The sequence below is a fragment of the Oncorhynchus masou genome, chromosome 15 (assembly GCF_036934945.1).
Source record: "Oncorhynchus masou masou isolate Uvic2021 chromosome 15, UVic_Omas_1.1, whole genome shotgun sequence".
In the NCBI taxonomy this organism is placed as follows: Eukaryota; Metazoa; Chordata; class Actinopteri; order Salmoniformes; family Salmonidae; genus Oncorhynchus; species Oncorhynchus masou.
The window spans coordinates 66,434,586-66,461,699 of NC_088226.1; the positions used below are offsets into that span (position 1 = coordinate 66,434,586).

The 27,114-nt window shown below is 45.6% G+C and overlaps 1 protein-coding gene and 1 long non-coding RNA gene across 2 annotated transcripts in view; both read left to right on the forward strand.

The window, feature by feature from the left end:
• LOC135556695 (uncharacterized) overlaps positions 1–3,277 on the forward strand; it is a 41,776-nt gene extending 38,499 nt beyond the window's left edge. Inside the window, exon 3 of the long non-coding RNA XR_010458038.1 lies at positions 2,314–3,277. This is a non-coding gene — a long non-coding RNA (uncharacterized LOC135556695). The remainder of the gene's footprint in view (positions 1–2,313) is intronic.
• Positions 3,278–4,580: 1,303 nt separating this feature from the next.
• On the forward strand, positions 4,581–27,114 carry LOC135556694 (very-long-chain 3-oxoacyl-CoA reductase-A-like). The gene is made up of 11 exons (XM_064990082.1): positions 4,581–4,618; positions 12,805–12,851; positions 16,288–16,395; positions 17,774–17,838; positions 18,182–18,226; positions 18,887–18,921; positions 19,400–19,575; positions 19,809–19,846; positions 21,132–21,194; positions 22,294–22,475; positions 25,299–27,114. The coding sequence occupies exons 1-11, from the start codon at positions 4,611–4,613 to the stop codon at positions 25,306–25,308; spliced, it is 777 nt and encodes a 258-aa protein (XP_064846154.1). The 5' UTR covers positions 4,581–4,610; the 3' UTR covers positions 25,309–27,114.

Consider the following 27,114-nt stretch of genomic DNA (forward strand, 5'->3'; position numbering starts at 1 on the left):
GTTCATATATTTTCTATAATTCCGAATGAGTTGTATGTCCCATTCCAACTGCACACGACGCTGAAAGGTGTTTAAGTCAAATAGGATGCATTTGACTTGAAAGAAAAAATGGAAGAAAAAGACGGATTTTACTTCATTACAAATTGCACTGAAAATACACACTACTTGGCCTAACTAGAAGACAGGACAGTTAAAACATATTACAGGACATTTATTTATTGAAGAGATTGAAGAGCTAGAGGGACTGTCTGACAGCAGAGTAGTGTTTCTTAGCCGGTTCATACAGCCAGTTATACAGATGATGCAGGATTAGACCACTACAATATACAGACAGCCTTTGAACTCCCAAATAATATTGTGTGTGTGGTGTGTATGAGAGATAAAATAGTGTGTTTGTCTGTTTCAAGAGTGTGTGTGTCAGTATACAGTATGTAAGAGGGGTGTCTGGAAGGGTGTGTGTGTGTGTGTGTGTGTGTGTGAGAGGGAGAGAGAGAGAGATAAAATAGTGTATTTGTCTGTTTCAAGAGTGTGTGTGTCAGTATACAGTATGTAAGAGGGGTGTCTGGAAGGGTGTGTGTGTGTGTATGTGTGAGAGAGATAAAATAGTGTATTTGTCTGTTTCAAGAGTGTGTGTGTCAGTATACAGTATGTAAGACAGGTGTCTGGAAGGGTGTGTGCGTGTGTGTGAGAGAGAGAGAGCTAAAATAGTGTGTTTGTCTGTTTCAAGAGTGTGTGTGTCAGTATACAGTATGTAAGAGGGGTGTCTGGAAGGGTGTGTGTGTGTGTATGTGTGAGAGAGATAAAATAGTGTGTTTGTCTGTTTCAAGAGTGTGTGTGTCAGTATACAGTATGTAAGACAGGTGTCTGGAAGGGTGTGTGTGTGTGTGTGTGAGAGAGAGCTAAAATAGTGTGTTTGTCTGTTTCAAGAGTGTGTGTCAGTATACAGTATGTAAGACGGGTGTCTGGAAGGGTGTGTGTGTGTATGTGTGTGAGAGAGAGCTAAAATAGTGTGTTTGTCTGTTTCAAGAGTGTGTGTGTCAGTATACAGTATGTAAGACAGGTGTCTGGAAGGGTGTGTGTGTGTGTGTGAGAGAGAGAGCTAAAATAGTGTGTTTGTCTGTTTCAAGAGTGTGTGTCAGTATACAGTATGTAAGACGGGTGTCTGGAAGGGTGTGTGTGTGTGTGTGTGTGGATTAGACCACTAGAATATACAGACGTCCTTTGAACTCCTAACGCTGAAATGTGTTTTATATTTTCCATCAAATGGGCTGTTGCAATGTCAATAAATGCCTTATTTTTAATGTGTTACCGGGGACACTATTTCTGTTGATGTATAATCGCTGTGTGTCTGCGTATAGGTCTTTATAAATACATACCTGTCTAGAATTCATCACGTGATGTTCCATTAACAAAAATGCATATGCAAACACACACACACACACATATATATATATATATATATATATATAGAGAGAGAGAGAGAGAGAGAGAGAGAGAGAGAGAATATACACACACATATACATATATACATAAATGCATATGCAAACACACACATATATATATATAGAGAGAGAGAATATACACACACATATACATATATATATATAGAGAGAGAGAATATACACACACATATACATAAATGCATATGCAAACACACACATATATATATATATATATATATAGAGAGAGAGAGAGAGAGAATATACACACACATATACACATAAATGCATATGCAAACACACACACATATATATATATATATATATATATATATATATAGAGAGAATATACACACACATATACATATATACATAAATGCATATGCAAACACACACATATATATATATATAGAGAGAGAATATACACCCACATATACATATATATATATATGTGTGTGTGTATATTCTCTAAAATAGAAAATGTTGTTGCGTGGCATGATGTATGGAATTATTGCTCAATAAACTGCTGGGTGTTTGAGTAGCTGACACGGTCGTGTAGAATATTTACTTACAATTGTTTTGTTTATTGTGCATTGTCATATTTGAAACCATGGCAGAAAATCATAATGACAGATTGAGGAAGTTGTTGTGAGTAGTTATATAACTACTTCTTCATTGGAGACGAGGTGTTGGATATTTTCAGCATTGATGTGATTGTTATGAAATCATTCTGAAATATCTGTGCGTGAACGGGGTGATGAATTGTTGTTTTCACCTCTTATTTTTGGGCCTTTAAAAAAAAGTATCTATTTTTGGCTGGGGTGTCATTGTGTATTGCTAATGTTATGGCTGACGCATAATCACTGTTTTTCAGATGTTCGTGGTGGGGGCTCAGAGCAGTGTGAATAACTACTACTGACGTAACTCACAAAAACAGATGGACGTGACATGTGAAGAGTGCTGAATGTATTTCTATCCTAATTTACAATTACATGTGGAATTGTTGTATTCATTTGATGGGTATAGACTGTAAGTCATGTCCCTTTGAAGCACACTCATAAGAGCTCAAATGCTGAGATATCTTTTCATTGGTTGTAAATGTTTTTTTCCCGTTTTTTTGTTGTTGCTGTCTTTAATTTAGAGATGAATTCTGATGGATCTTTATAAAATGGCACTATAGTTGGTAAAGTTAAGTCATAAGCTATCTAAGCAGGATGATAAATAAAATAGGCTACCTCTTAATGAATAGCCCCTGTTTGAGTAATATCCTATCACCTGAAGAGATATATTAATAATGTAAGAATATTCTGTAAATCTGCTACTATGCCAAATAGGCTACGTTACAAAAGTGAGATAAACGTCTGAAACGCCAGTTCATCCAAGCCATAACGTAGGCGCTACCTATCACGTATATATCGAATGATCTTCACTTCTGTCAAAGAATGCAAATGTTGAATGATGACTTGTCAAAAGTCAATCGTTTTTTCCTACTGAGCACATTTTGCTGAGCACATTGCATTGGTAAAATGTTCTCAGGCATTTGTGGTTTGTTCATATTTCATGTTTAGTTTACATGTCGGTGCAGGCATACAGCTAATAGACTATGGCGACAGCGGGGTGTCTTCAAGGCAAGAATATCCCAGGATACACTGTTGTGAGACGCTCTGTCTGGATTGCAGGCTGACGCACTGTACATCAAAATGCCCAACAACAAGTCTACATTTTTCCACAGTCGTGACAACGCGCAAAGGAGACGCATATTCTCTCAATAATCATGTTCGAGATGTCATTGTGGCTCACAAATGTACAGTGCAACGGAATAAAATGTTAGAAATTCACTGACTGTCTCTCTGTTTATGTAATCACACATCCGCCCCTCCTCTTCCGTGTTTGGAAATTTTACTCAGAGACAGAAGAGGAAGCGAGACATCTCACTCTCTCATTTTCTCTGGTGAGCAGACAAGACACCGCTGCTAATGCATTGGTACTAATGAGAGACCCCTTAAGCACACCGGAACTTAGATTTTTTTTTGTCACAGCTGTGGGAGTGGGACATCTTTATTCATCCACCATCTTTGATTTACTATGGCGAGACAGTAGTCTCGCGAAACATGAGAATAGAATGAAATCGGCCAGATGGGGTATGTAGTTTTTATGGGGGGGGGTTGCTCTTGTTCACGCGCGCCTCGAGCTCTCATAAAATGTAAGCAAAAAAAACACGCGTGTACTTATAAGCTTTAACTATGAAATGTCAAATAAAATACAATTGCATTCGTCACATGCTTCGTAAACAATATGTTTAGACTAACAGTAAAATGCTTACTTACACATACCCTATCACATGTTGTAATTATCAATATAATGGTACCAGGGTGCTTAAAATAGGCGAATGAGTCATGTCCAGAAGGGTGCGCGCTGATAACAATGATAGACATTTCTTTATCGAATGGCGTCTTTCCAAAAGCACACTGGGAGGCTGGTGGATAGATTATTGTTCAACCAATCGGAGCATCCTTCCATTCATAAAGTGGTGTGGACAGTTTTTTTTTTGAACGCGTGGATTTGGAGGGTTTCATAACCCTGACTGAAACTGAAAAACCTGTTCGACTCGAGCCAATAAAAGGCTCGGAAAAGAAGTTGCCGTAATGTGCGCCCAATCGCTCCTCACCTAGGACCTACATGTGACCCCCCCCCCCCCTCCTTCATACAAAAAATTGCATGAATGGAAATAGACTCTTCGTGATTGACATGTAAATTCACCAAAGTGTGGGCCGTTTCTATTGGTAGACAGCTGTTGTAGCCAATCAGGAGTGGAGGTGGGTTGGCAGGCAGCCGTAGAGTAGGTGGTGGGCGTGTGCTTAAATCTGGATAGACGAGTGTTGGGGGAGTTGTGGGAGTGTGACGCTACAACCACCTTATAAAGGGACTCACCGTGTGTCTTGAAATTAGAGCACGTTGCCTAAATTTGAGGTCTCCACACAGTCACAGAAAAGCCGCTGTCATGCATTCGTTGAAGTTGGACCACATGCTTCATATGACCGAGACGCCGCTCTTCTGGGTCGGGACATTCACCGTGGCCTCACTGTCTTTATGGGTGCTCCACCGACTCGTCCAGGGTTTTCGGATTTGGGTCTTGGGAAATGGACAGTTGCTCTCTCCGAAATTGGGCAAATGGGCAGGTGAGTTGGTCACACGAATTCCTTACGAAAAAACCCAAGTCACGAATGCTGTTCAATAAGCCCTAAACTCGACAATAAAATGTCAACATTGGGATATTTCAGGGAAACTTTGCAATTCCCCAAAAAAACTGTATTGTCATTTTTGACGTATCAGCGACATTAGAAAGTTGAGTTGTGTAACAGGGCTATCGAGTAAACGCACTAACTGGTTAACAAGATCATGCTTATTGGCTAAATGTGTGTGTGCGCAACACCCGCACTTCAGCACCTCTGACTGATGTTCCAGAACCCAAACCAGCGTTGTTTTTCGCCCTCCTTTAGAATCGACGAAGATGTCCAGTACAGATGAACCACAAACCAATTTGCGCAGGTTGTGCACTCATTCAGAGATCTGTCATGTGTTGTGAGCATTCATCCAGCGGCACACTGGGCAACAAATGCCCATCCACTTGCTGTAGGAACAACATGCCCAATTCTATACATATAGATTCCTAATGTTGACATAGTTAGGTTATTCAACAGTTTTATATATTTGGTCATGCGTACTGTGTTACCATGTTTTTTTGTTGACGCAATGGGTTATCAAATGTATTGATCTTTGATTATTAGTTTCTTTGCCTCTGTCTGTATTTGGCCTAATTCGTATCCAGACCGTTTTTTCTTGTTTCAAATTTATTTTTATTTTTTTGTTAAACTATAGGGCTTTCTGTCTCCGTTTTGGTAATCTAGAAGTTTGTCTTCGCTGTGTAGACATTTTAAGAATCGTGTCTTTGCATTTTTTTTATTTTACCTTTATTTAACTAGGCAAGTGAGTTAAGAACAAATTCTTATTTTCAATGACGGCCTAGGAACAGTGGGTTAACTGCATGTTCAGGAACAGAACGACAGATTCGTACCTTTTCAGCTCGGGGGTTTGAACTTGCAACCTTCCGGTTACTAGTCCAATGCTCTAACCACTAGGCTACCCTACCGCATAATGCGGAGACTAGTCTCGTTGAAATAGCTTTGGCATAGCTTGACCCAGTTATCCAGTCTCCTCTTTCGAGAATACTACTGCATCTGGAGGAGAAGCGCGTTTTCGTCTTGCTGCGCAATTGGCCCAGCGCGCACTCCATAGCATCGGGATAGGTTTTTACCTTAGAATATGCAAAACGGCCACATCTTTCTCTGCATCATGACGCACGTTTGTCAAAAAAATGTCTGGGTTTGTAATTATATTTTAATTTGATACATAATTTGATGCGTTTAAGGAATCTGACACGTGTCACCTTGATATAATGCAAAAGGACATAGTTTGATCGACTCTCGGTTTCTATGCCTCGGGGTTCGGGTTTGTCTGCGCTCTAGCTCTGTAATCGGTTATTGCCTTGCCATAGATTCAAAAAATCATTCTCATGTTGCGCAGACGTTCGTATGTAACCATACCTATTATAAATCTCCACATTGATTGTTACACATTGAGGTTTGGCAGGCTGCCACTAGCCTACCTCACTGTACAACAGGTGACATTAATATGATTGATAATTAGGGTTTAATTTGGTTTTTTTTTTTTTTCTTATATGGGGGGTGGTTTTCTTATATGCCACCATGGCAATTTTTCTTTAAGTGTAGTAGTGGGGGGTGTGGAGTAGTGGTGGTGGGTGTGGAGACGCCGGGGGGGAGTAGTAGTGGTGGTGGGTGTGGAGACGCCGGTGGGGGGGGGAGTAGTGGTGGTGGGTGTGGAGACGCCGGTAGGGGGGGGAGCTAGTAGTGGTGGTGGGTGTGGAGACACCGGTAGGGGGGGGTGGGTAGGGGGGGGGGGGGTAGTGGTGGGGGGTGTGGAGACGCCGGTAGGGGGGGGTGTGGAGACGCCGGTAGTAGTGGTGGGGGTGTGGAGACGCCGGTAGGGGGGGGGGGGTAGTAGTGGTGGGGGGTGTGGAGACGCCGGTAGGGGGGGGTAGGTGGTGGTGGTGGGTGTGGAGACACCGGTAGGGGGGTGTGGAGACGCCGGTAGGGGGGAGTATTGGTGGTGGGTGTGGAGACGCCGGGAGGGGGTAGTAGTGGGGGGGGTGTGGAGAGTGGGGGGTGGAGACGCCGGGGGGGTGGTGGGTGTGGGAGATGCCGGGAGGGAGGGGGGTGGTAGTGGTGGTGGGTGTGGAGACGCCGGGAGGGAGGGAGGGGGGGAGATGCCGGGAGTGGGGGTGTGGAGACGCCGGGAGGGGGGTAGTAGTGGGTGTGGAGACGCCGGGAGGGGGGGTAGTAGTGGGTGTGGAGACGCCGGGAGGGGGGGGTAGTGGGTGTGGAGACGCCGGGAGGGGGGGTAGTGGTGGGGGGTGGAGACGCCGGGAGGGGGGTGTGGAGATGGAGACGCCGGGAGGGGGGGTAGTAGTGGGTGTGGAGACGCCGGGAGGGGGGGGATAGTAGTGGGTGTGGAGACGCCGGGAGGGGGGTAGTAGTGGGTGTGGAGACGCCGGGAGGGGGGGGTAGTGGTGGTGGGTGTGGAGACGTCCGGGGGTAGTGGGGGGGGGGTGGGTGTGGAGACGCCCGGGGGGGGTGTAGTGGTGGGGGATGTGGAGACGCCGGGAGGGGGGGAGACGCCGGGGAGGGGGGGGTAGTGGGGTGACGCCGGGAGGGGGGTAGTAGTGGGTGTGGAGACGCCGGGAGGGGGGGTAGTAGTGGGTGTGGAGATGCCGGGAGGGGGGGTGGAGACGCCGGGAGGGGGGGGGTAGTAGTGGGTGTGGAGACGCCGGGAGGGGGTAGTGGTGGTGGGTGTGGAGATGCCCGGGGGGGTAGTAGTAGTGGTGGTGGGTGTGGAGACGCCGGGAGGGGGGGTGGTGGGTGTGGAGATGCCGGGAGGGGGGTGGAGACGCCGGGAGGGGGAGTAGTAGTGGAGATGCCGGGAGGGGGGTAGTGGTGGGGGGTGGGGTAGTAGTGGGTGTGGAGACGCCGGGAGGGGGTAGTAGTGGGTGTGGAGATGCCGGGAGGGGGGTGGAGACGCCGGGAGGGGGGGGGGAGGGGGGGTAGTAGTGGGTGTGGAGACGCCGGGAGGGGGGGTAGTGGTGGGGGGGGGTGGAGACGCCGGGAGGGGGTAGGGGTGTGGAGGGGGGAGGGGGGGTAGTAGTGGGTGTGGAGACGCCGGGAGGGGGGGGAGATGCCGTCGTGGGTGTGGAGACGCCGGGAGGGGGGTGGTGGTGGTGGGTGTGGAGACGTCCGGGGGGTAGTGGTGGGGGGTGGAGACGCCGGGAGGGGGGGGGGTGTGGAGACGCCCGGGGGGTAGTGGTGGGGGGGGAGACGCCGGGAGACGCCGGGGGGGGGGTGGGTGTGGAGACGCCCGGGGGGGGGGGTGGGTAGTGGTGGGGGGGTGGAGACGCCGGGAGGGGGGTGTGGAGACGCTGGTAGTGGCTGTGGGGTTAGAGCAGCGTTTCATTCATTGTAAGGAACGAAATGTATCCCCAGTGTGTCTGTTACTCAGGAATGGTCTGCAGCTCCATCTATGCTTGTGAATGTGCTTCCCCCTAGTGGTGTGTGTGTGTTTGAAAGAGTTGTGCGAGAGAGAGAGAGAGAGAGAGCGCGCGGCGCTGCAGTTCATGTGACGAACATGCTCCGGGTAAAGAATGCTGCAGCTCCTCATTTCAAACTCCCCCCATCAGCACCCCTCTCCACCACTCTTCTCTGTCCGGCAGCATCTCTCATCTCTCCATCCTGCTCTTGGCCTTTTTTTTATCATCCCCTCTCTTTCCTTTTCATCTTTCTCCCTTCACCCCCCCCCCCCGGTCACCTACACTTTGTCACCACGATAAAAATAATCCCACAAGGTGCTGTTCCTGTCCACTTGTTCTGTTTAGTCAGTCTGAATGGTTTGAACCTAACTCTTTTCTATTGTCTTTCTGTTTGGAGGTCCCACCTTAGCAGTGTCACTCTTCTGTAATGGGGGAGAACTGAATACAATTCACTGCAGAAGACTGACCAATATGTGTTGCTTTATATATTTTACACATTGAATGACCTTAAGTGGCTTTAATTTAGGAATTGTGTTCAAGAATCTGCAGTTAAATCATTCTTAAAGGATTGCCTGTTCTGGTTTCAGTTACAGTATGTTATCATTTGAAATAAAATCCTATTTATTGATGTCAATCTTTAATAAGTTATCTTTCAATGCACTAACTAGGCATCAATGGGGGGGGGAGATTAGAAAGCAACAAGTTGCCCTAAAGTTTCCTCTCTCCAACCCCCCCCGAGAGAAGTTGAGATGTGAAGAAAAATAAACTATTGATTTTTATATATTTTTGTGACCTAAATATAGATGCTATTTTTGGTCCTGGGTGGCTCTGAAGTAGACTTTAAAAGATGTATTTTCTCTCAGCTGATTTTGCTCTGCAGTATTTTCTTTCTTCTGTTTTGTTTGTTTGCCCATGTGACTTTCTTCTTCTCCTGCTATTTAAAGCAGCATGTGTCTGAGATGGTGGTGGATGGAGGGCACGTTGGCTCTTCTACTGCAGCCCTCACCCTCCCCACCACACACTCCTCTCTTGGGAGGGGGTGGATTGTTGATAGGAGGAAGAGGGGTGGGACAGTTTATGTAATGAGAGGAGAGAGGCTTGCTTCGCCTCACAGAGACAGGGATCCACTTGTAGTATGGTACCCATTTTTAATTTGCTACAGTGCTATATTGTATACAGCCATGAACTGTGCTGCAATAGGAGGCTAAAATAAGGATCCTTGCACTGCTCCTATGTGTCTTCCGTTAGGGAGAATGCATTGCTGAGTGCAGACACGATAGGACACAATATTGTTTTCTACCCCCCCCCCCCCTTTTCAGTGTCAATTCCTTGACAAGGTCTAAATAATCTCTGTTGCATGAGGCTCCAGGCTCCAGTATGTGTTTTCCAGGTTGCTTGATGCGACTGGGTAGCCATAAGGGGTCTGTGGAGGGAAGAGCTCAGCTTGTTGCGGCAGGGGCAGCTCCGCTGTGCGGACGGGGGGGACGTCGATATACAGCAGCTACCTCTGTTACGTGCAACTGATGCCCTCCCCACTCGGGGCATCATTGAGCCAAAATGGCATTTAGGATAATTTTCTGTATCTTGAAGGTAGATAAGATGGGAGTGAAACATTCGTGCCAATGAGGCGTTCTACATTTCAATTCAACACTTAACAAGGGCTCTATGGATCCACACACAGTAACCCCTCCCCCCATATTGGTTGTCATTGTTTCTGTCCTCCCAGTAGAGAAGCGTCAGCTGCTGTAATATCACTCACGGCTGCTTGCGTAGCCCCTTTTCTGTGAGGATTGTCACCGACTTAACTCTCGCTTCACGTGAGGGGAATGAACCATTCTTCTTGTAGCCCTGGTGTGTGTGTGTGACTGAATTTTAACAATGAGAAGTTTGGACACAATGTTCCTTTCTGGGTTGATGAGTGGAATTGTTGAATGAATGATTTTCCAGCATCTTTTTCATCTATTGTTTTATTCCATTTCACAAGAGTACCTCACAATGGGGCAGTCTATGAATGGGTCTGAAATGGCTCCTATTCCCTCTAGCAGTCTATGAATGGGTCTGAAATGGCTCCTATTCCCTCTAGCAGTCTATGAATGGGTCTGAAATGGCTCCTATTCCCTCTAGCAGTCTATGAATGGGTCTGAAATGGCTCCTATTCCCTCTAGCAGTCTATGAATGGGTCTGAAATGGCCCCTATTCCCTCTAGCAGTCTATGAATGGGTCTGAAATGGCTCCTATTCCCTCTAGTGTGCTACATTGGTATATTTTAAATTTATTTAACCTTTTTTATTTAACTAGTTAAGAACAAATTCTTATTTAAAATTATAGCCTAATAAAAGGCCTCGTGGGGACGGGGGCTGGGATAAAAAATACAAAATTAATTTAATAAAAAATATAGGACTAAACACACATCACAACAAGAGACAACACAACATAAAGAGACCTAAGATGACAACACAGCATGGTACAAACATTATTGGGCACAGACAACAGCACAAAGGGCAAGAAGATAAAAGACAACAATACATCGCGCAAAGCAGCCACAACTGTCAGTAAGAGTTTCCATGATTTGCGTCTTTGACGGAAGAGATTGCGATTAAACTGTCCAGTTTGTTGCTGTTGCTACTTTATTGGACCCGGGTCAAACGCGGTCCACCATTTTAGGTGATAAAAGTACATCTGAAATGTAACATCATTCCACACACACGGATTTGTACCCTATACGTTGAGACATGGGATCAATATACCTTGCATCATTTCAGGGAGCCCTGAATTCTCTGTTTTTCCTGTAGAGGGATGGACTGACCTGTTAACATAGTGTTTCTTTCTCTAACTCCATCTTGTGAATACCCTCCTCTCCATCCCTCAGACTCCACTTGTTGTTGTCAACCTGATGTGATGCAGTCAAGTTGCCCATTGATGCCTTTCTGCCCAGGAGAGCTTTAATTCTTAAGATGGCCAGGGAATCTGCTTCTCTTTTCACTCTGTTCTGCGCTCTCCCTCCTTTTTTTGTTCACTCTCCCTCTTCTCATTATTCTGCTCTCTTTCTATTTTTAGCCACCCCTAGGATCCCTGCTCTCCCTCCCTCTTGTGTTTCTTGTTCGTCATCACCCCCCCCTCCAGCTCGGTGCTAGATAATAATGGCTACTGCCTGCATGAATCTTTCATCATCTGTGGGTTGGTTCCTCTGCTACAGTGCTACTCATTGTGCATGATGGTTTTGGGGTGGGGTGATGGTAAGCATTGGTACCCACTTCCCACCCTGAACATCCTGTATCTGATGGCTTTGGGTAGTGAGAGGTGTGTTGATCAGTCAGGCAGGGACTAGGGGATGAAGGGCAGAAGCTGTCTAAAAATAGCAGTGCTCCCTCCTGACAAGAAGAGCAGAGAATGTCACTAGAACATCAGTCCGGGCTCCTTGTACATCCATCTATCCTGCTTGGGCTCCGCTGTCTTTAGTCTTTGTTATAACCACTTGTTTAATAGACCCTTCTCTTCAGCCAACTGTAAAGACCATTTGTCAAGAGGCCTCATTTTAAAATGAGTCAGCGTAGCTTACTGATAACGTTGTAGAATTTATACTAGTTTATTTTCTTTCAGTTCCACGTTTGTGCGTTGTCATGTGGATTAAGAACGTTGTTGGGTGTGTCTCCTTGACTGATTTGCTGTTGACACAGATGTTCTATTTGAACCGCTTGCCATACAGTCACCTGTGAAGGCTCCAGTCACCTGTGAAGGCTCCAGTGCTGTGGAAACTGTTGCTCCACTGTTGCTGTTTTGATCATCCGAAAAGCAGTCTGACCAGAAATTATGGCGTCACAATTTAGCTAAAATAAAGGAATTCTCTGCAATGAGTTTCTTTTGAAAGCCTTGACAGGAAATGCATGGGGATTCTTCATGTTAATGTATACTGAACAAAAATATAACATGTTGCTCTCATGTTTCATGAGCTGAAATAAAAGATTTCAGACATTTTCCATATGCTTATTTCTCTAAAATGTTTTGCTTACATCCCTGTTAGTGAGTATTTCTCCTTTGCCAAGATAATCCATCCAATTTGGTAGTATGTCCAACCAGCCTCACAACCACAGACCACATGTAACCATTCCAGCCCAGGACCTCCACATCCGGCCTCTTCACCTACGGGGTCGTCTGAGACCAGCCACCTGGACGGCTGAAACTGAGGCGTATTTCTGTCTGTCATAAAGCCTGTTTGTGGGGAAAACCTCTGATTGGTTGGGTCTGGCTCCCCAGTGGGTGGGTCTGGCTCCCCAGTGGGTGGGTCTGGCTTCCCAGTGGGTGGGTCTGGCTCCCCAGTGGGTGGGCCTATGCCCTCTCAGGGCCACCCATGGCTGCACCCCTGCCCAGTCTTGTGAAATCCATAGATTAGGACCTAACTAATTCAGTTCATTTGACTTATTATTTATTATTATTATATGACCTTTAAGTCAGTAAAATCGTAGCAATAGTTGCATGTGGTGTTGCTTTTTGTTCAGTATGTTAGACCCCCAATATATTGGTTGTCATATATTCCCCACTATATGTTAGCAGTCCATACAGTTTGAGGTGTGGTGTATAGTGATTTGGCACCAGGCTGAAATGTTATGAGGACCTGTACCGGCCTCCCTGTACCGGCCTCCCTGTACCGGCCTCCCTGTACCGGCCTCCCTGTACTGACTTCTCCCTATTTTCTCTTTTTATCTCCAGTTGTGACGGGAGCCACAGATGGAATCGGGAAAGTCTATGCAGAGAAGGTGAGTTTCCTGCATGGGCCAATTATTTCATTTCCTCCATAGAAAAACACAAGAGCAGTGGTTCCCAGGCTTCTACTCAGTTCCTCTCACACACACACAGTTCCATGTTGAGTTGGAGAACCCTTGTCATTGGGCCATGTGTTTTAGAGTAGTAGTAAAAGCCCAGACATAGTAGCTGGTCGGCCCATGCAACAGGTCTCTCCCTCCCATTCAAGACGTGGTAGCTGGTCGGCCCGTGCTACAGGTCTCTCTCCCAGTCAAGACGTGGTAGCTGGTCGGCCCGTGCTGCAGGTCTCTCTCCCAGTCAAGACGTGGTAGCTGGTCGGCCCGTGCTACAGGTCTCTCTCCCAGTCAAGACGTGGTAGCTGGTCGGTCCGTGCTGCAGGTCTCTCTCCCAGTCAAGACGTGGTAGCTGGTCGGTCCGTGCTGCAGGTCTCTCTCCCAGTCAAGACGTGGTAGCTGGTCGGCCCGTGCTACAGGTCTCTCTCCCAGTCAAGACGTGGTAGCTGGTCGGCCCGTGCTACAGGTCTCTCTCCCAGTCAAGACGTGGTAGCTGGTCGGCCCGTGCTACAGGTCTCTCTCCCAGTCGAGACGTAGTAGTTGGCCCGTGCAACAGCGTAGCTTGATTCCTATTGAGTCTCCCATTCAAGTTCAGTATGGTCTTCAGTAACTGGAGTGGTGGTGTTCAGTGACTGTGTTCAGGTATACTGGAGTGGTGGTGTTCAGGTATACCTCGTCTTCTCACCCCTCCTTCTCAGCTTGCTGGAAAAGGGTTTGCCATGATGCTCATCAGTTGCTCCCAGGACAAGCTGGATGACGTCGCCAGGCAGCTTTGTGTGTGTGAGGTGTGTGTGTGTGTGTGTGCACCTCTTTCTGACTGTCTGGCAGTCATCCCAATGCTAATGGGTGGATCACTATATTCACTTTAACGTCACTTTAATAATGTTTACATATCTTGCATTACTCATCTCATGTGTATATATGTAGATGTCTATATACTGTATTTTACCATCTCCTGCATCTTGCCTATGCCGCTCGGTCATCCATATATTTATATGTACATATTCTTATTCCATCCCTTTAGGTGTGTGTGATTTGTTAAATATTACTGCACTGTCTGAACTAGAAGCACAAGCATTTCACTATACTTGCATTAACATCTGCTAACCATGTGTATGTAACCAAGAAAATTTGATTTGGAGTTGTGTGTGTGTGTGTGTGTGTGTGTGTGTGTGCGCGCACCAGGTCTGCTGACATGTAAGATGGGGGGCCAGTTTAAAGATTCCCCAGCCTTTACTAAAGGCTAGCCTGTACATCATTACAGGAACTGTATATCACATGGGGATACACACTCCTGTCTGTGGAAGCCTGGAATCCCTTCAGGTGGAAGCCTGGAATCCCTTCAGGTGGAAGCCTGAAGGGATTCCAGGCTTCCACCTGAAGGGATTCCAGGCTTCCCGACCTCACTAATGCTCTTGCGACTGAAGTGGAATCCCTTCAGGTGGAAGCCTGGAATCCCTTCAGGTGGAAGCCTGGAATCCCTTCAGATCGTCATGGAAAGCTGTCGGGTTGAGGGCACGGTGTGTGGGAAGATGAAGATGTCCGCGTGGGCATGCCTGCGTTGTACACTACGTGTCCAAAAGTATGTGGACACCCTTTCAAATGAGTGGATTTAGCTGTTTCAGCCACACCCATCGCTGACAGATGTATAGAATCGAGCACACAGCCATGTAACCACCATACACAAACATGGGCAGTGGAATGGCCCGTACTGAAGAGTTCAGTGACTTTCGACATGGCACCATCAGGATGCCCTGCTAGAGCTTCCCCGGTCAACTGTAAGTGCTGTTATTGTGAAGTGAGAATGTCTAGGAGCAACAACAGCTCAGCCTGCTAAGTGATAGACCAAACAAGCTCACCAAACATCACCGGTGAGTGCTGTAGCGCGTAAAAAAAAATAGTCTCCTCGGTTACAAAACTCACTACCAAGTTCCAAACTGCCTCGCAGCAACATCGGCACAATAATTGTTTGTCAGGTGATTCATGAAATGGGTTTCCATGGCTGAGCAGCCACACACAAGCCTAAGATCACCATACGCAATGCCAAGCGGAAGTGGTGTAAAGCTCGCCGCCGTTGGACTCTGGAGCAGTGGAAACGCCTTCTCTGGAGTGATCAATCACGCTTCACCATCTAGCATTCCGACTGACTAATCTGGGTTTAGCGGATGCCAGGAGAACACTACCTTCCCGACTGCATAGTGTCAACTGTAAAGTTTGGTGGAGGAGGAATAATGGTCTGAGGCTGTTTTTCATGGTTTGAGCCCCTTAGTTCCAGTGAAGGGAAATCTTAACGCTACAGCATACAATGACATTATAGACAGCCCTTTCCTGTTACAATCATGACAATGCCTCTGCACAAAGCAAGGTCCATACAGAAATGGTTTGTCGATCGGTGTGGAAGAACTTGACTGGTCTGCACAGAGCTCTGACCTCAACCCCATCGAACACCTTTGGGATGAATTGGAATGCCGCCTGCAAGCCAGGCCTAATCGCCCAACATCAGTTCCCGACCTCACTAATGCTCTTGCGACTGAAGTGGAAACGAGTCCCCACCGCAATATTCAAACATCTAGTGGAAAGCCTTCCCAGAAGAGTGGAGGCTGTTACAGCAACAAAGGAGGGACCAACTCCATATTAATGCCCATGATTTTTGAATGAGATGTTTGACGAGCACGTGTCCACATACTTTTGGTCATGTAGGGTATCTGTCAAAGGCTTGTACTAAAATGTCACCCCTTATCCAGCAGTGGTGACTCCTGGCTGTGTTCAGAAATATCCCTCTCTGTGACTTGGCACATCCCCCTGAATTTTTATCTCGCATCTTACCGGGGCGCACATCAGACAAATGAGTATTCTACATTCTAATTGCAGCAAGAGTGTTAAAGGAGAAGAGGGAAAGGAGTTTTTTTGGTTTGTCTACACCGCCCACTCCTGTTCGAGTCGGTAAAGTTGTGTATTTTCATACTGCTGATTAAAAAAAAAATTCAATGGAATTTTTGTTGTTGAAAGAGGGATCGATCTCCTGTTGGATGGGACATGGAACGTGCTTAGTGCAGTCAGTGAATGGGCTGACTGATGATAACGTATGAATGTGTGAGTATGTAGGCCATAGGAAGTGGAGACTACTTGATGGGCGTGTTTTTTGTTGTTTTTTGTGTTTTTTGTGTTTTTTTCCAAGTTGTCTCTACATAACATTAGAACGCAAAGTGAGCTTTGCTGCCTCCTGTCTGCACTGAAACTATAACTGATTAGGAAAACATTGAAACACAGCCAGACAACCATATAAATCTCTCCTCGAATATGTACTGCTCATCATTAATGGAATATTGTAATAATGTCCCACCGTTAACATCAACTGTTTACCTCCTGTTTACAGAGGAGCAATACAAGGTGGAGACCAAGACCATCGCTGTGGACTTTGGTCTGTCGGATATCTACCCCAAGATTGAAGCTGGACTGGCAGGCCTGGAGATCGGAGTGTTGGGTGGGTGTTCCTTTTGCCTGGTCAGCCTCGCTCTGTGTACCGCAACCTCAACACACCACGTTCTCATCTGTTTCACAAAACATCCTCACAAACCACATACTGACATCGGTCTCATAATCTACACAGATAAACGACTCGCGCACACACTTTTGACATTGCACATTTTGTTTGTTGTACCGAGGTAAACGTGTCGTTTTTTGTGTGTGTTGTTTTTTAAAACATTTCCCAGCAGCACATACTGACACCTATGGTGGCATTCATGTTTACACTTGTTTAACAACACGTGCCGCTGGTCCACGGACTTGTCGTGCCGCTGGTCCACGGACTTGTCGTGCCGCTGGTCCACGGACTTGTCGTGCCGCTGGTCCACGGACTTGTCGTGCCGCTGGTCCACGGACTTGTCGTGCCGCTGGTCCACGGACTTGTCGTGCCGCTGGTCCACGGACTTGACGTGCCGCTGGTCCACGGACTTGACGTGCCGCTGGTCCACGGACTTGACGTGCCGCTGGTCCACGGACTTGACGTGCCGCTGGTCCACGGACTTGACGTGCCGCTGGTCCACGGACTTGACGTGCCGCTGGTCCACGGACTTGTCGTGCCGCTGGTCCACGGACTTGTCGGCTACTTAATATAATGTTTACATACCCTACATTACTCCTCTCATGTGTATATATTGTACTCGATACCATCTACTGCATCTTGCCTATGCCGTTCTGTACCATCACTCATTCATATCTTTATGTACATAGTCTTTATCCCTTTACACTTGTGTGTGTGTGTATAAGGTAGTAGTTTTGGAATTGTTAGATTACTCGTTGGTTATTACTGCATTGTCGGAACTAGAAGCACAAGCATTTCGCTACACTCACACATGGTGAGCAGATGTTAATGTATGTGACAAATGCATTTGATTTGACTGTCCGGTCGTGCCGCTGGTCCATGGACTGTACTTTGACTCTTTAGAAAATAAGATGCAGTCAGTCCTGGAGTTGTGACCCTAAAAACCTAAAACAGTAGAAGTGTTACTCTATTCTCAGTGTGGTCATTCAGAATGAACCGCCTACTAGTATGCCTTAGGATGTACCTACAGAGTTGATTAGTTTTCATATGTCACTCTCCGTCAGTCCACATTCTTGCTGTGTGACTGTCACTTTCAGACAAGACCATTGTTCTTTGCAAGAGCCCATAAGTACATGTGCTGCTTGACTTGCTCTTCCAGTTTAAGGTGTGGTTGTGTGCACTTTTTATGAACACCTTGCTCTCATAAGGTCCTGCTGCCCCCTGGTGGCTTTCAAGTGTAACAGCAGCAGTTGTTAATTTCTTCATTGCCAATAACTATGGTCTCGTCTGCTTTAAAATAAAAACTATTATTCAACAGTGAACAATGTTGGAGTCTCCTATCCCTACCCTGAGTACTTCCTGCATATTCCTGACCTGGACAACGTGAGTATTTAAAAAAAAAACACAAAAAAACAATTGTGAGTGAAGGGGGACTGACACCTTTTGAAACCAGTTGAGTTCCAGAAGGTTCCTAGCGTTACTTTAGCTGTAGAAAATAAACTAAGACTTTTGCATTCGGAATGATTTAAAGATGCAATCTGGGATCTTAAGCACAACAAATTTGTAACATATCACACTTTGCAAAATTGGTAACTCATCATTAATGACGTAGTACACAACTGGGACCTGTTTTGGCTCTTCAGAACCACTTTGAAAACTGTCTGAAATTATTCAAGTTTGAGAGGAGTTTTTACACTTAAACTAATGTTTTTCTTCTACATTCTAGTTCATCACCAACATGATCAATGTCAACATGACCTCTGTTTGCCAGGTAAGAGTTCTCTTGTTTCTGGAGCAGTTCTATGAGTGTATATGTATACTATAGATTTATCGTCTAGTATATATTTTTTTTAATCAGTGACGCTGTGCACTTTGTCTCTGAAAACCCTGAACTTTGCCTCAGTGGTAAGACAACGCATTGACGACACGCTGGTATCACTGGCACAGACGCCAATGTAGACGGGCGTCCATCTTTCTCTCGTCCTCTTCACCCACCCATTCTTTCCTCTCCTCCTTCACTGTTGCTGCTGTGCTACCTGCAGGTTCCCAGAGCATCAGTGAACTACACAACTGTCATTGTTCATCCATAGACTACCCTTTCTTACCCTTCCTCTCTCTTTCTCTCTCGCCCTGCCTCACATGTGGCTGAAATGTATCAGTGTGCCATACATCTCCCATAATGCCACTGGGGTAAATCTGTAGTGGGATCTAAAGTTCATCGCTGGTCCTGTATAACTTTAAATTACAGTATTTTTATTTATTTTTTAGACAACTTTCTTGTCCAATCAATTTTGTCTGGAAATGGAATATTTGCATAAAGTGTGATCTGTAGTGTCCCACGTGTTTTATTTATATGCTGCAGCCACTGATTCCTGACCTGTTTTGTCAGATCGTTGACCTGTTGCTCAGGAGTTGACCTTTGCCTTTTCAGATGACCCGTCTTGTCCTGCCCAGAATGGTTCAGAGGTGAGTTGGTTTCCTTTTTTAGAAGTGCTGTTGCCACATTTCATAAAGAAACGTACATTCAGTTTTTATTTGCCTTAGTGCCAAACTCGGTAGTCTGAGGCAGTTCTTTATGGGGTTTTACGTCTCAGTCAAATTCTTGTCATGACAATGCGGTGCTTCACCATAAAACGATAAATTCTAAATAAAATCCTTTGTCAACCTGAGTGGAGGATTTTTCACCCACCTCCCTCTAATGCTAGTGTGGGTACTAGTCTGAGCGACCATTCCACTCCTTGTCACTCTAATTCCATAAAGAGTTTGCAAGAGGGCAGAAACGGGCTGTGGCACTCAGGCTATTCCAATGCTGGAACCTACATCAGAAAAGCCTAAATGTGCTCTATTAGAAGGACCATGATATGAAGACGGGCTTGATATGTTTAGAACAGGAGACCAAGGGTGTTATCCAGAGGATACACTAATACACAGCTCCTCCTTCCAGCTGCGGCTGCGCCTTCCTCTTCTCCCAGCTCCCCCACCACCCAGCTGCGCCTCCCCTCCTTCTTTCTAGCCCTCTTTCTTTGTTCCCCATTCTGACCAGCTGTTTTTCAATTCACACAAAGTGCGCCCTCGGATTGGCTCGGACGAATCACATGGGATCTCTGTGCCAATGGAAAGGTGAGGGGCCAACCAACCCCATTTTCACTACATCACTGCAGCAACAGGGGCACAAACTACGTCAGCAAGCGACTGCCATGGCAACCCACACAGTGACTTTGATTACTGTGTGTGGCAGTTTACAGTGGAACTAGTCTGCTTGTACTCTGACAAACAGACCACGGCACCTTCCAGTGCGCCATAGCAGAACAAGAGGAAAGTCCTCTCATCCCCTTTTGTTTTGTGTGTTTCAGGTCCAAAGGTGTGGTCCTCAACATCTCCTCTGCTAGTGGCATGTACCCTGTCCCACTCCTCACTGTATACTCCTCTTCCAAGACAAGGCCACTCATAGACCTCTATATACAGACCTGCACCAACCGCAGACCGACAGATACAACGCGTGTTTATAAAATGTTCCATAGTAGGATTTGTTCCATATAGCGAAACCCTTTGGTTCTCCAGCTGTAGTTCAGTAGGGGGCGCTCTCTCATATTCAAAGGGATTTATTGGCATGGGGAAACGTATGTTTACAAAGCAAATTATAAACAATCAGTAAACATTTACACTCAGTTTTAAAAGAATATAGACATTTCAAATGCTATATTATTGGCCATGTACAGTGTTAAAGTAAGAAAGGGCAAATAAATACAGATATTGGTTGTATTTACAATGTTTGTGCTCCTCTGGTTAGCCTTTTGTCATGGCAACGGGCCACAAATCTTACTACTGTGATGTCACACTGGCATTTTGCCTAACAGATATGGGACTTTATCAATGTTTTGATTTGTTTTCAAAGTCTTTATGGGTTTGTGTTCTGTGGGGAAATATGTGTCTCTATTGTGGTCATACATTTGGCAGGTTAGGAGGTGTACCTCATTTTGTGGGCAGTGGACACATAGGCAGACGTGGCTCTCGAAGACAGCGAGGCTACGGTCAGTCTGTAGACAGTCAAGGATTTTCTTAACTTGGGGTCAGCCTATGGTCAGGTGTTCTGCCACTGTACTCTCTGTTTAGGGACAGATAGCTTTCCAATTTGCTCTTTTTTTTTATTGATACTTTCCCGTGTCAAATAGTTCTTTTTTTGCTTTCTCAAAATTTGGTTTGGTGTAAAATTCTGTCCTGGGACTCTGTGGGGTCTGTTTGTGAACAGAGCCCCAGAACCAGCTGGCTGAGGGGGACTCTTCTCTAGGTTCATCTCTCTGTAGGTGAGGATTTTGGTGGAATGTGTGTATCACTTTCTTTTAGGTGGATGTAGAATTGAACAGCTCTCTTCTGGATGTAGATAACTAGCGGGTATTGGCCTAATTCTGCTCTGCATCGTTTGGGGGTTTTCCATTGTACACAAAGTATATTTTTGCAGAATTCTGCATGTAGAGTCTCAATTGGGTGTTTGTCCCATTTTGTGCATTCTTGGTTGGTGAGTGGACCTGTTCATTAATTTTTGTTTTTAATACTTAAAATACTTAACTGATTTGATCACATACTAATTGGGATGTTGCGTTTCATGTTCCTTTTGATGGCGTAGAAGGTTTGTAGATGATGATGATGATGATGATGATATCTCTTGGTACCTTTAGGCTTTTGTGGACTTCTTCTCTCGTGGACTTCAGGAGTACAAGGCCAAGGGAATCATTGTCCAGGTAGGAACTCTTCCTGTTTACCTGGGCCACTTTCAGCAGGACACCACGTTGGGCAACGTTCCGGTACAATTGTGTTATGTAGAACAAACATGACTCTCTAGCAGGTAGAATAGGATAAGGGATCACCTCAGCTCTATTCATGGAATTTCTATCGGCAACGTTCTACAACGTTTGCATACAAAACATGACCCTGTTCGCTACTTATTTCCGTCTGACTTATTCTCCGTCCGTTCCACAAAGCTAGCTATGGCTACACCTTACAGTTCCACAAAGCTAGCTATGGCTACGCCTTACAGTTCCACAAAGCTAGCTATGGCTACGCCTTACAGTTCCACAAAGCTAGCTATGGCTACGCCTTACAGTTCCACAAAGCTAGCTATGGCTACGCCTTACAGTTCCACAAAGCTAGCTATGGCTACGCCTTTCAGTTCCACAAAGCTAGCTATGGCTACGCCTTACAGTTCCACAAAGCTAGCTATGGCTACGCCTTTCCACAAAGCTAGCTATGGCTACGCCTTACAGTTCCACAAAGCTAGCTATGGCTACGCCTTACAGTTCCACAAAGCTAGCTATGGCTACGCCTTACAGTTCCACAAAGCTAGCTATGGCTACGCCTTACAGTTCCACAAAGCTAGCTATGGCTACGCCTTACAGTTCCACAAAGCTAGCTATGGCTACGCCTTACAGTTCCACAAAGCTAGCTATGGCTACGCCTTACAGTTCCACAAAGCTAGCTATGGCTACGCCTTACAGTTCCACAAAGCTAGCTATGGCTACGCCTTACAGTTCCACAAAGCTAGCTATGGCTACGCCTTACAGTTCCACAAAGCTAGCTATGGCTACGCCGTGCAGCCCTGCAGTTCCACAAAACTCAATCTAATCCTGGTCCTGAGGACCCAACGTTTGTTTTGTTTTTGCCTTAGCACTCATACACTTGTTTGAACTTTCTAAATGTGTACCCCTTTGGTTTCCCAGGTCCCAGATTGGGATACACTAACTCAACAGGTCTCAAGTCGTGTCTTTAACGTGGATACTGTTGCTGTATGTACATTGTTTAATTTTCAGCTAAACTTTCTCTCTTGCATATTTTGTTTTCTAGAGTGTACTGCCCTTTGTGGCCACCAAGATGACCCGTATCAAGAAGCCCACCCTGGACAAGCCAACCCCTGAGCGCTATGTGGCCGCGGAGCTGAACACCATCGGACTGCAGGGCCAGACCAACGGCTACTTCCCCATCGCTGTAATGATACGGACTGTACGTTTATTTTTGGACAAGTCGAGGTAGTCCTTCCCAGTTTCTGTACATTTTCTTCTGTTTGGTGCAGAACGTTCTGAGCTGATATGATCTGTTTGTCATGTAGAAGTATTTTGTTTCACGTCACTGAATAATGAATGCACCCTCTGTGTACAGTGCATTCGTAAAGTATTCAGACCCCTTGACTTTTTCCACGTTTTAAGTTGTAGCCTTGTTCTAAAATTTATTTAAATATTTATTCTCATCCACACACAATACCCCATTTTTTTTTTTACATTTATAAAAATAAACCCATACCTTATTTACATAAGTATTCAGACCCTTTGATATGAGACTTTAAATTGAGCTCAGGTGCATCCTGTTTTCATTGATCATCCTTGAGATGTTTCTAAAACTTGATTGGAGTCTGCCTGTGGTAAATTAAATTGATTGGACATGATTTGGAAAGGCACACACCTGTCTGTATAAGGTCCCACAGTTGACAGTGCATGTCAGAGCAAAAACCAAGCCATGGGGTCAAAGGAATTGTCCATCGAGCTCCAAGACGGGATTGTGTCGATGCACAGATCTGAGGAAGGGTACCAAAATATATCTGCAGCATTGAAGGTCCCCAAGAAAAGTGGCTTCCATTCTTAAATGGAATAAGTTTGGAACCACCAAGACTCTTCCTAGAGCTGGCCGCCCAGACAAACTGACTAATTTGGAGAAAAGGGCCTTGGTCAGGGAGGTGACCAAAAACCCAATGGTCACTGATGGTGCTCCAGAGTTCCTCTGTGGAGATGGGAGAAACTTTAAGAAGGACAACCATCTCTGCACCAATCAGGCCTTTGTCGTAGAGTGGCCAGACAGAAGCCATTCTTCAATCAAGCGGGCTGTCATGGCCTTTTGAGTGTGCCAAAAGGCACCTAAAGGTCTCTCAGCCCATGGGAAACAAGATTATCTAATGAAACCAAGATTGAACTCTTTAGCCTGAATGGCAAGTGCCACATCTGGAGGAAACCTGGCACCATCCCAACGGTGAAGCAAGGGGGTGGCAGCATTATTCTGTGGGGATGTTTTTCAGCGGTAGGGACTGGGAGACTAGTCAGGATTGAGGCAAAGATGACCAGAGAAAAGTACAGAGATCCTCAGGACCTCAGACTGGGATGAAGGGTCACCTTCCAACAAGACAATGGCACACAGCCATGACGACGCAGGAGTGGCTTCGGGACAAGTATCTGAACGTCATTGAGTGGCCCAGCCAGAGCCCGGACTTGAACCCAATCAAACATCTCTGGAGAGATGTGGAAATAGCTGTTCAGTGTCGCTCCCCATCCAACCTGACAGCGCTTGAGAGGATCTGCAGAGAAGAATGGGAGAAACCCCCCAAGTACAGGTGTGCCAAGCTTGTCGTGTCTTACCCAAGAAGACTCGAGGCTGTAATTGCTGCCAAAGGTGCTTAAACAAAGTACTGAATAAAGGGTCTGAATACTTATGTAAATGTGTTTTTTAAATTATTTTTTATTATACATTTGCAGAATTGTCTAACCTGTTTTTAGTTGTGATATTGTAGGGTATTGCGGGGGGGGGGACTATTTAATCCATTTTAGAATAAGGCTGTAACGTAACAACGTGGGAAAAGCCAAGGGGTCTGAATACTTTCCGAATGCACGGGGTGTACTAAACATTAAACACCTTCTATTTAGTTGCACCTCCACCTTTTGCCCTCAGAAGTCTCAATTCAAATCAAATGTATTTCTATAGCCCTTCGTACATCAGCTGATATCTCAAAGTGCTGTACAGAAACCCAGCCTAAAACCCCAAACAGCAAGCAATGCAGGTGTAGAAGCACGGTGGCTAGGAAAAACTCCCTAGAAAGGCAAAAACCTAGGAAGAAACCTAGAGAGGAACTAGGCTATGTGGGGTGGCCAGTCCTCTTCTGGCTGTGCCAGGTGGAGATTATAACAGAACATGGCCAAGATGTTCATAAATGACCAGCATGGTATTAATAATAATAATAATAATAATAATGCAGAACAGTTGAAACTGGAGCAGCAGCATGGCCAGGTGGACTGGGGACAGCAAGGGTTCATGTCAGGTAGTCGTGAGGCATGGTCCTAGGGCTCAGGTCCTTCGAGAGAGAATTAGAGAGGGCACACTTAAATTCACACAGGACACCGAATAGGAGAGAAGTACTCCAGATATAACAAACTGACCCTAGCCCCCCGACACAAACTACTGCAGCATAAATACTGGAGGCTGAGACCGGAGGGGTCAGGAGACACTGTGGCCCCATCTGAGGACACCCCCGGACAGGACCAAACAGGAAGGTTATAACCCCACCCACTTTGCCAAAGCACAGCCCCCACACCACTAGAGGGATATCTTGGGACTCCACAAGGTGTTGAAAGCGTTCCACAGGGATGCTGGTCCATGTTGACTCCACTGCTTATCACAGTTGTCAAGTTGGCTGGATGTTCTTTGGGTGGTGGATCATTCTTGATACACACGGGGAAACTGAGTGTGAAAAACCCAGCCGTGTTGCAGTTCTGGACTCAAACCGGTGTGCCTGGTACCTACTACCATAAATATTTTTGTCTTGCCTATTCACCCTCAATGGTGCACACACACACAATCCATGTCTCAAGACTTAACAATCTTTCTTTAACCCGTCTCCTCCCCTTCACCTACACTGATTTTAAGTGGTGACATCAATAAGGGATCATAACTTTCATCTGGATTCACCTGGTCAGTCTGTCATGGAAAGAGCAAGTGTCCTTAATGTTTTGTGTAGTCTGTCCACACTGAGTGCTAACTAACCTCTTGCCACTGTCCTGGTGGCTATTAACCTGGTCCTCTGTTGTCTTCAGGGCTGGCTGACCACTGTCCTGGTGCCTAACTTGGTCATCTACTTCGGGGCCAGGATGAACCGAGCCCAACGCACCGGATACCTGAAGAGGAGGAAGCTGAGGGAACTGGCCAACCAGAGCAACGGGAAGAGTGACAGGCTGAAGAGCGAGTAAAACCAACTCCATAGCAACGAATGGAGACTAGAAGCTGACCATTGAACTTCCAATCAACTACCCTGGACTGTGTCTGTGTTGATCAGCCCCCCCCCCCCAGATGTTTCACATTGTTTAGTTTTAGCCATAAACTGGCACACCTGATTCCATCAGTTGACTAATGGTGTCAGGTGTGCCATTTTAGGGTTAAAACCATTTGAAACGTCTGGGGAAGCCTGATTTTAGAGGGGTGGTCAACGCTGCATTAGATCATGTTGTTGAATTTTCACTTGACTGTTTTTTAATATTTTTTTGTGTGTCACGGAGTCCATATTGATGTAATTTTAGCAAGTCTCTCTGAATGAAGTGGTAACTGGCCACAGTGGCAGGAACAAAATAAATGAAAGGAAAATGTCTTTGTTCTCAGCACAGGGAATAGTTATTTTTCTAGGAAAAGGTCTTTGTTCTCAGCACATGGAATAGTTATTTTTCTATGTATCAAATGAATTGGTGATATGAATCTAAAAGAGATTTTTATGTACGTAAAAAGCAAGCTTCTTCAGGCACTTTACGAAGTGTCGTTTATACGCTGTGGCTGAAAAGTGTACAAGTGATAATCTTAATCCCACCTGTCCTTGATTCCTAATTTCCTTAACACCTCTCTAAGCTCATTGGAGGACAGGCTCAAAGGTCCCACCCCTCGAACCCCTTCCAATGAGCTTCCAGAGGGAGGAATCAAGAACCCGGATAGTCAGAGTTGATGGCTTGTACACGTTTCAGACCTTAGCCCATGTAAGGATCTCTCTCCAGCCTCAGCTTGTCTTGTCTTGTCTTTAGCTGAGTTGTTGGCTTTTTTTGTGGTTGTTTTTGTGGATTTGTTTTGTTTCCTGGTTTTAAGGTGTCCAACCGCAATCTTGTAAGGTTGTTTTATGGATTTGATGGAGGGAAACAAAAGTACATTTTTTTTCTCTTTCTCATCCAGTTCATGTTGGTTTTAGTCCAACAAGAGGGACTCTGGTATATTGAAGTCCTTGTATGGAGCTCTGAACGAGCGACAATAATAGTTGAAAAGCTGACCATACACGCTGTTGGCTTACAGCTCATACATTGTATTGCAGATAACAAAGATTGTATGTATTATATTGTGCAAGATTGCCTCTTTGTACAACGAGCACAACTCTTTCTGACTGTGTTTGTATGGGGGTTTGACTGTGTTTGTATGGGGGTTTGACTGTGTTTGTATGGGGGTTTGGTCTGTGTTTGTATGGGGGTTTGGTCTGTGTTTGTATGGGGGTTTGGTCTGTGTTTGTATGGGGGTTTGGTCTGTGTTTGTATGGGGGTTTGGTCTGTGAGGGCCTTGGCTCTCTGTATGCCTTGTTCAGACTTTAACCGTGGTGCCTTTTTTAGAAGAGTTTTCAGTGTGAAACTCCCCCAGTTTTACATGATCAGGGATGTTGAGCAGTGAATTGCCGTGAACTCCTGCTACTTTGCACCTATATAATATTCAGAACTTTTCTATGATTTTATAACTTTAAAAAATACTGTGCAATGAGCTCTGTAGTTTCACTCAAATTTTTTGTATGATTTCTGGATATTATTAATGAACATGTACTATGCTGTTTAAAAGGGATTCAAATGTTCATTTTATATTCCTTGTGTGTTAAAAAAAGTTTATAACATGGCG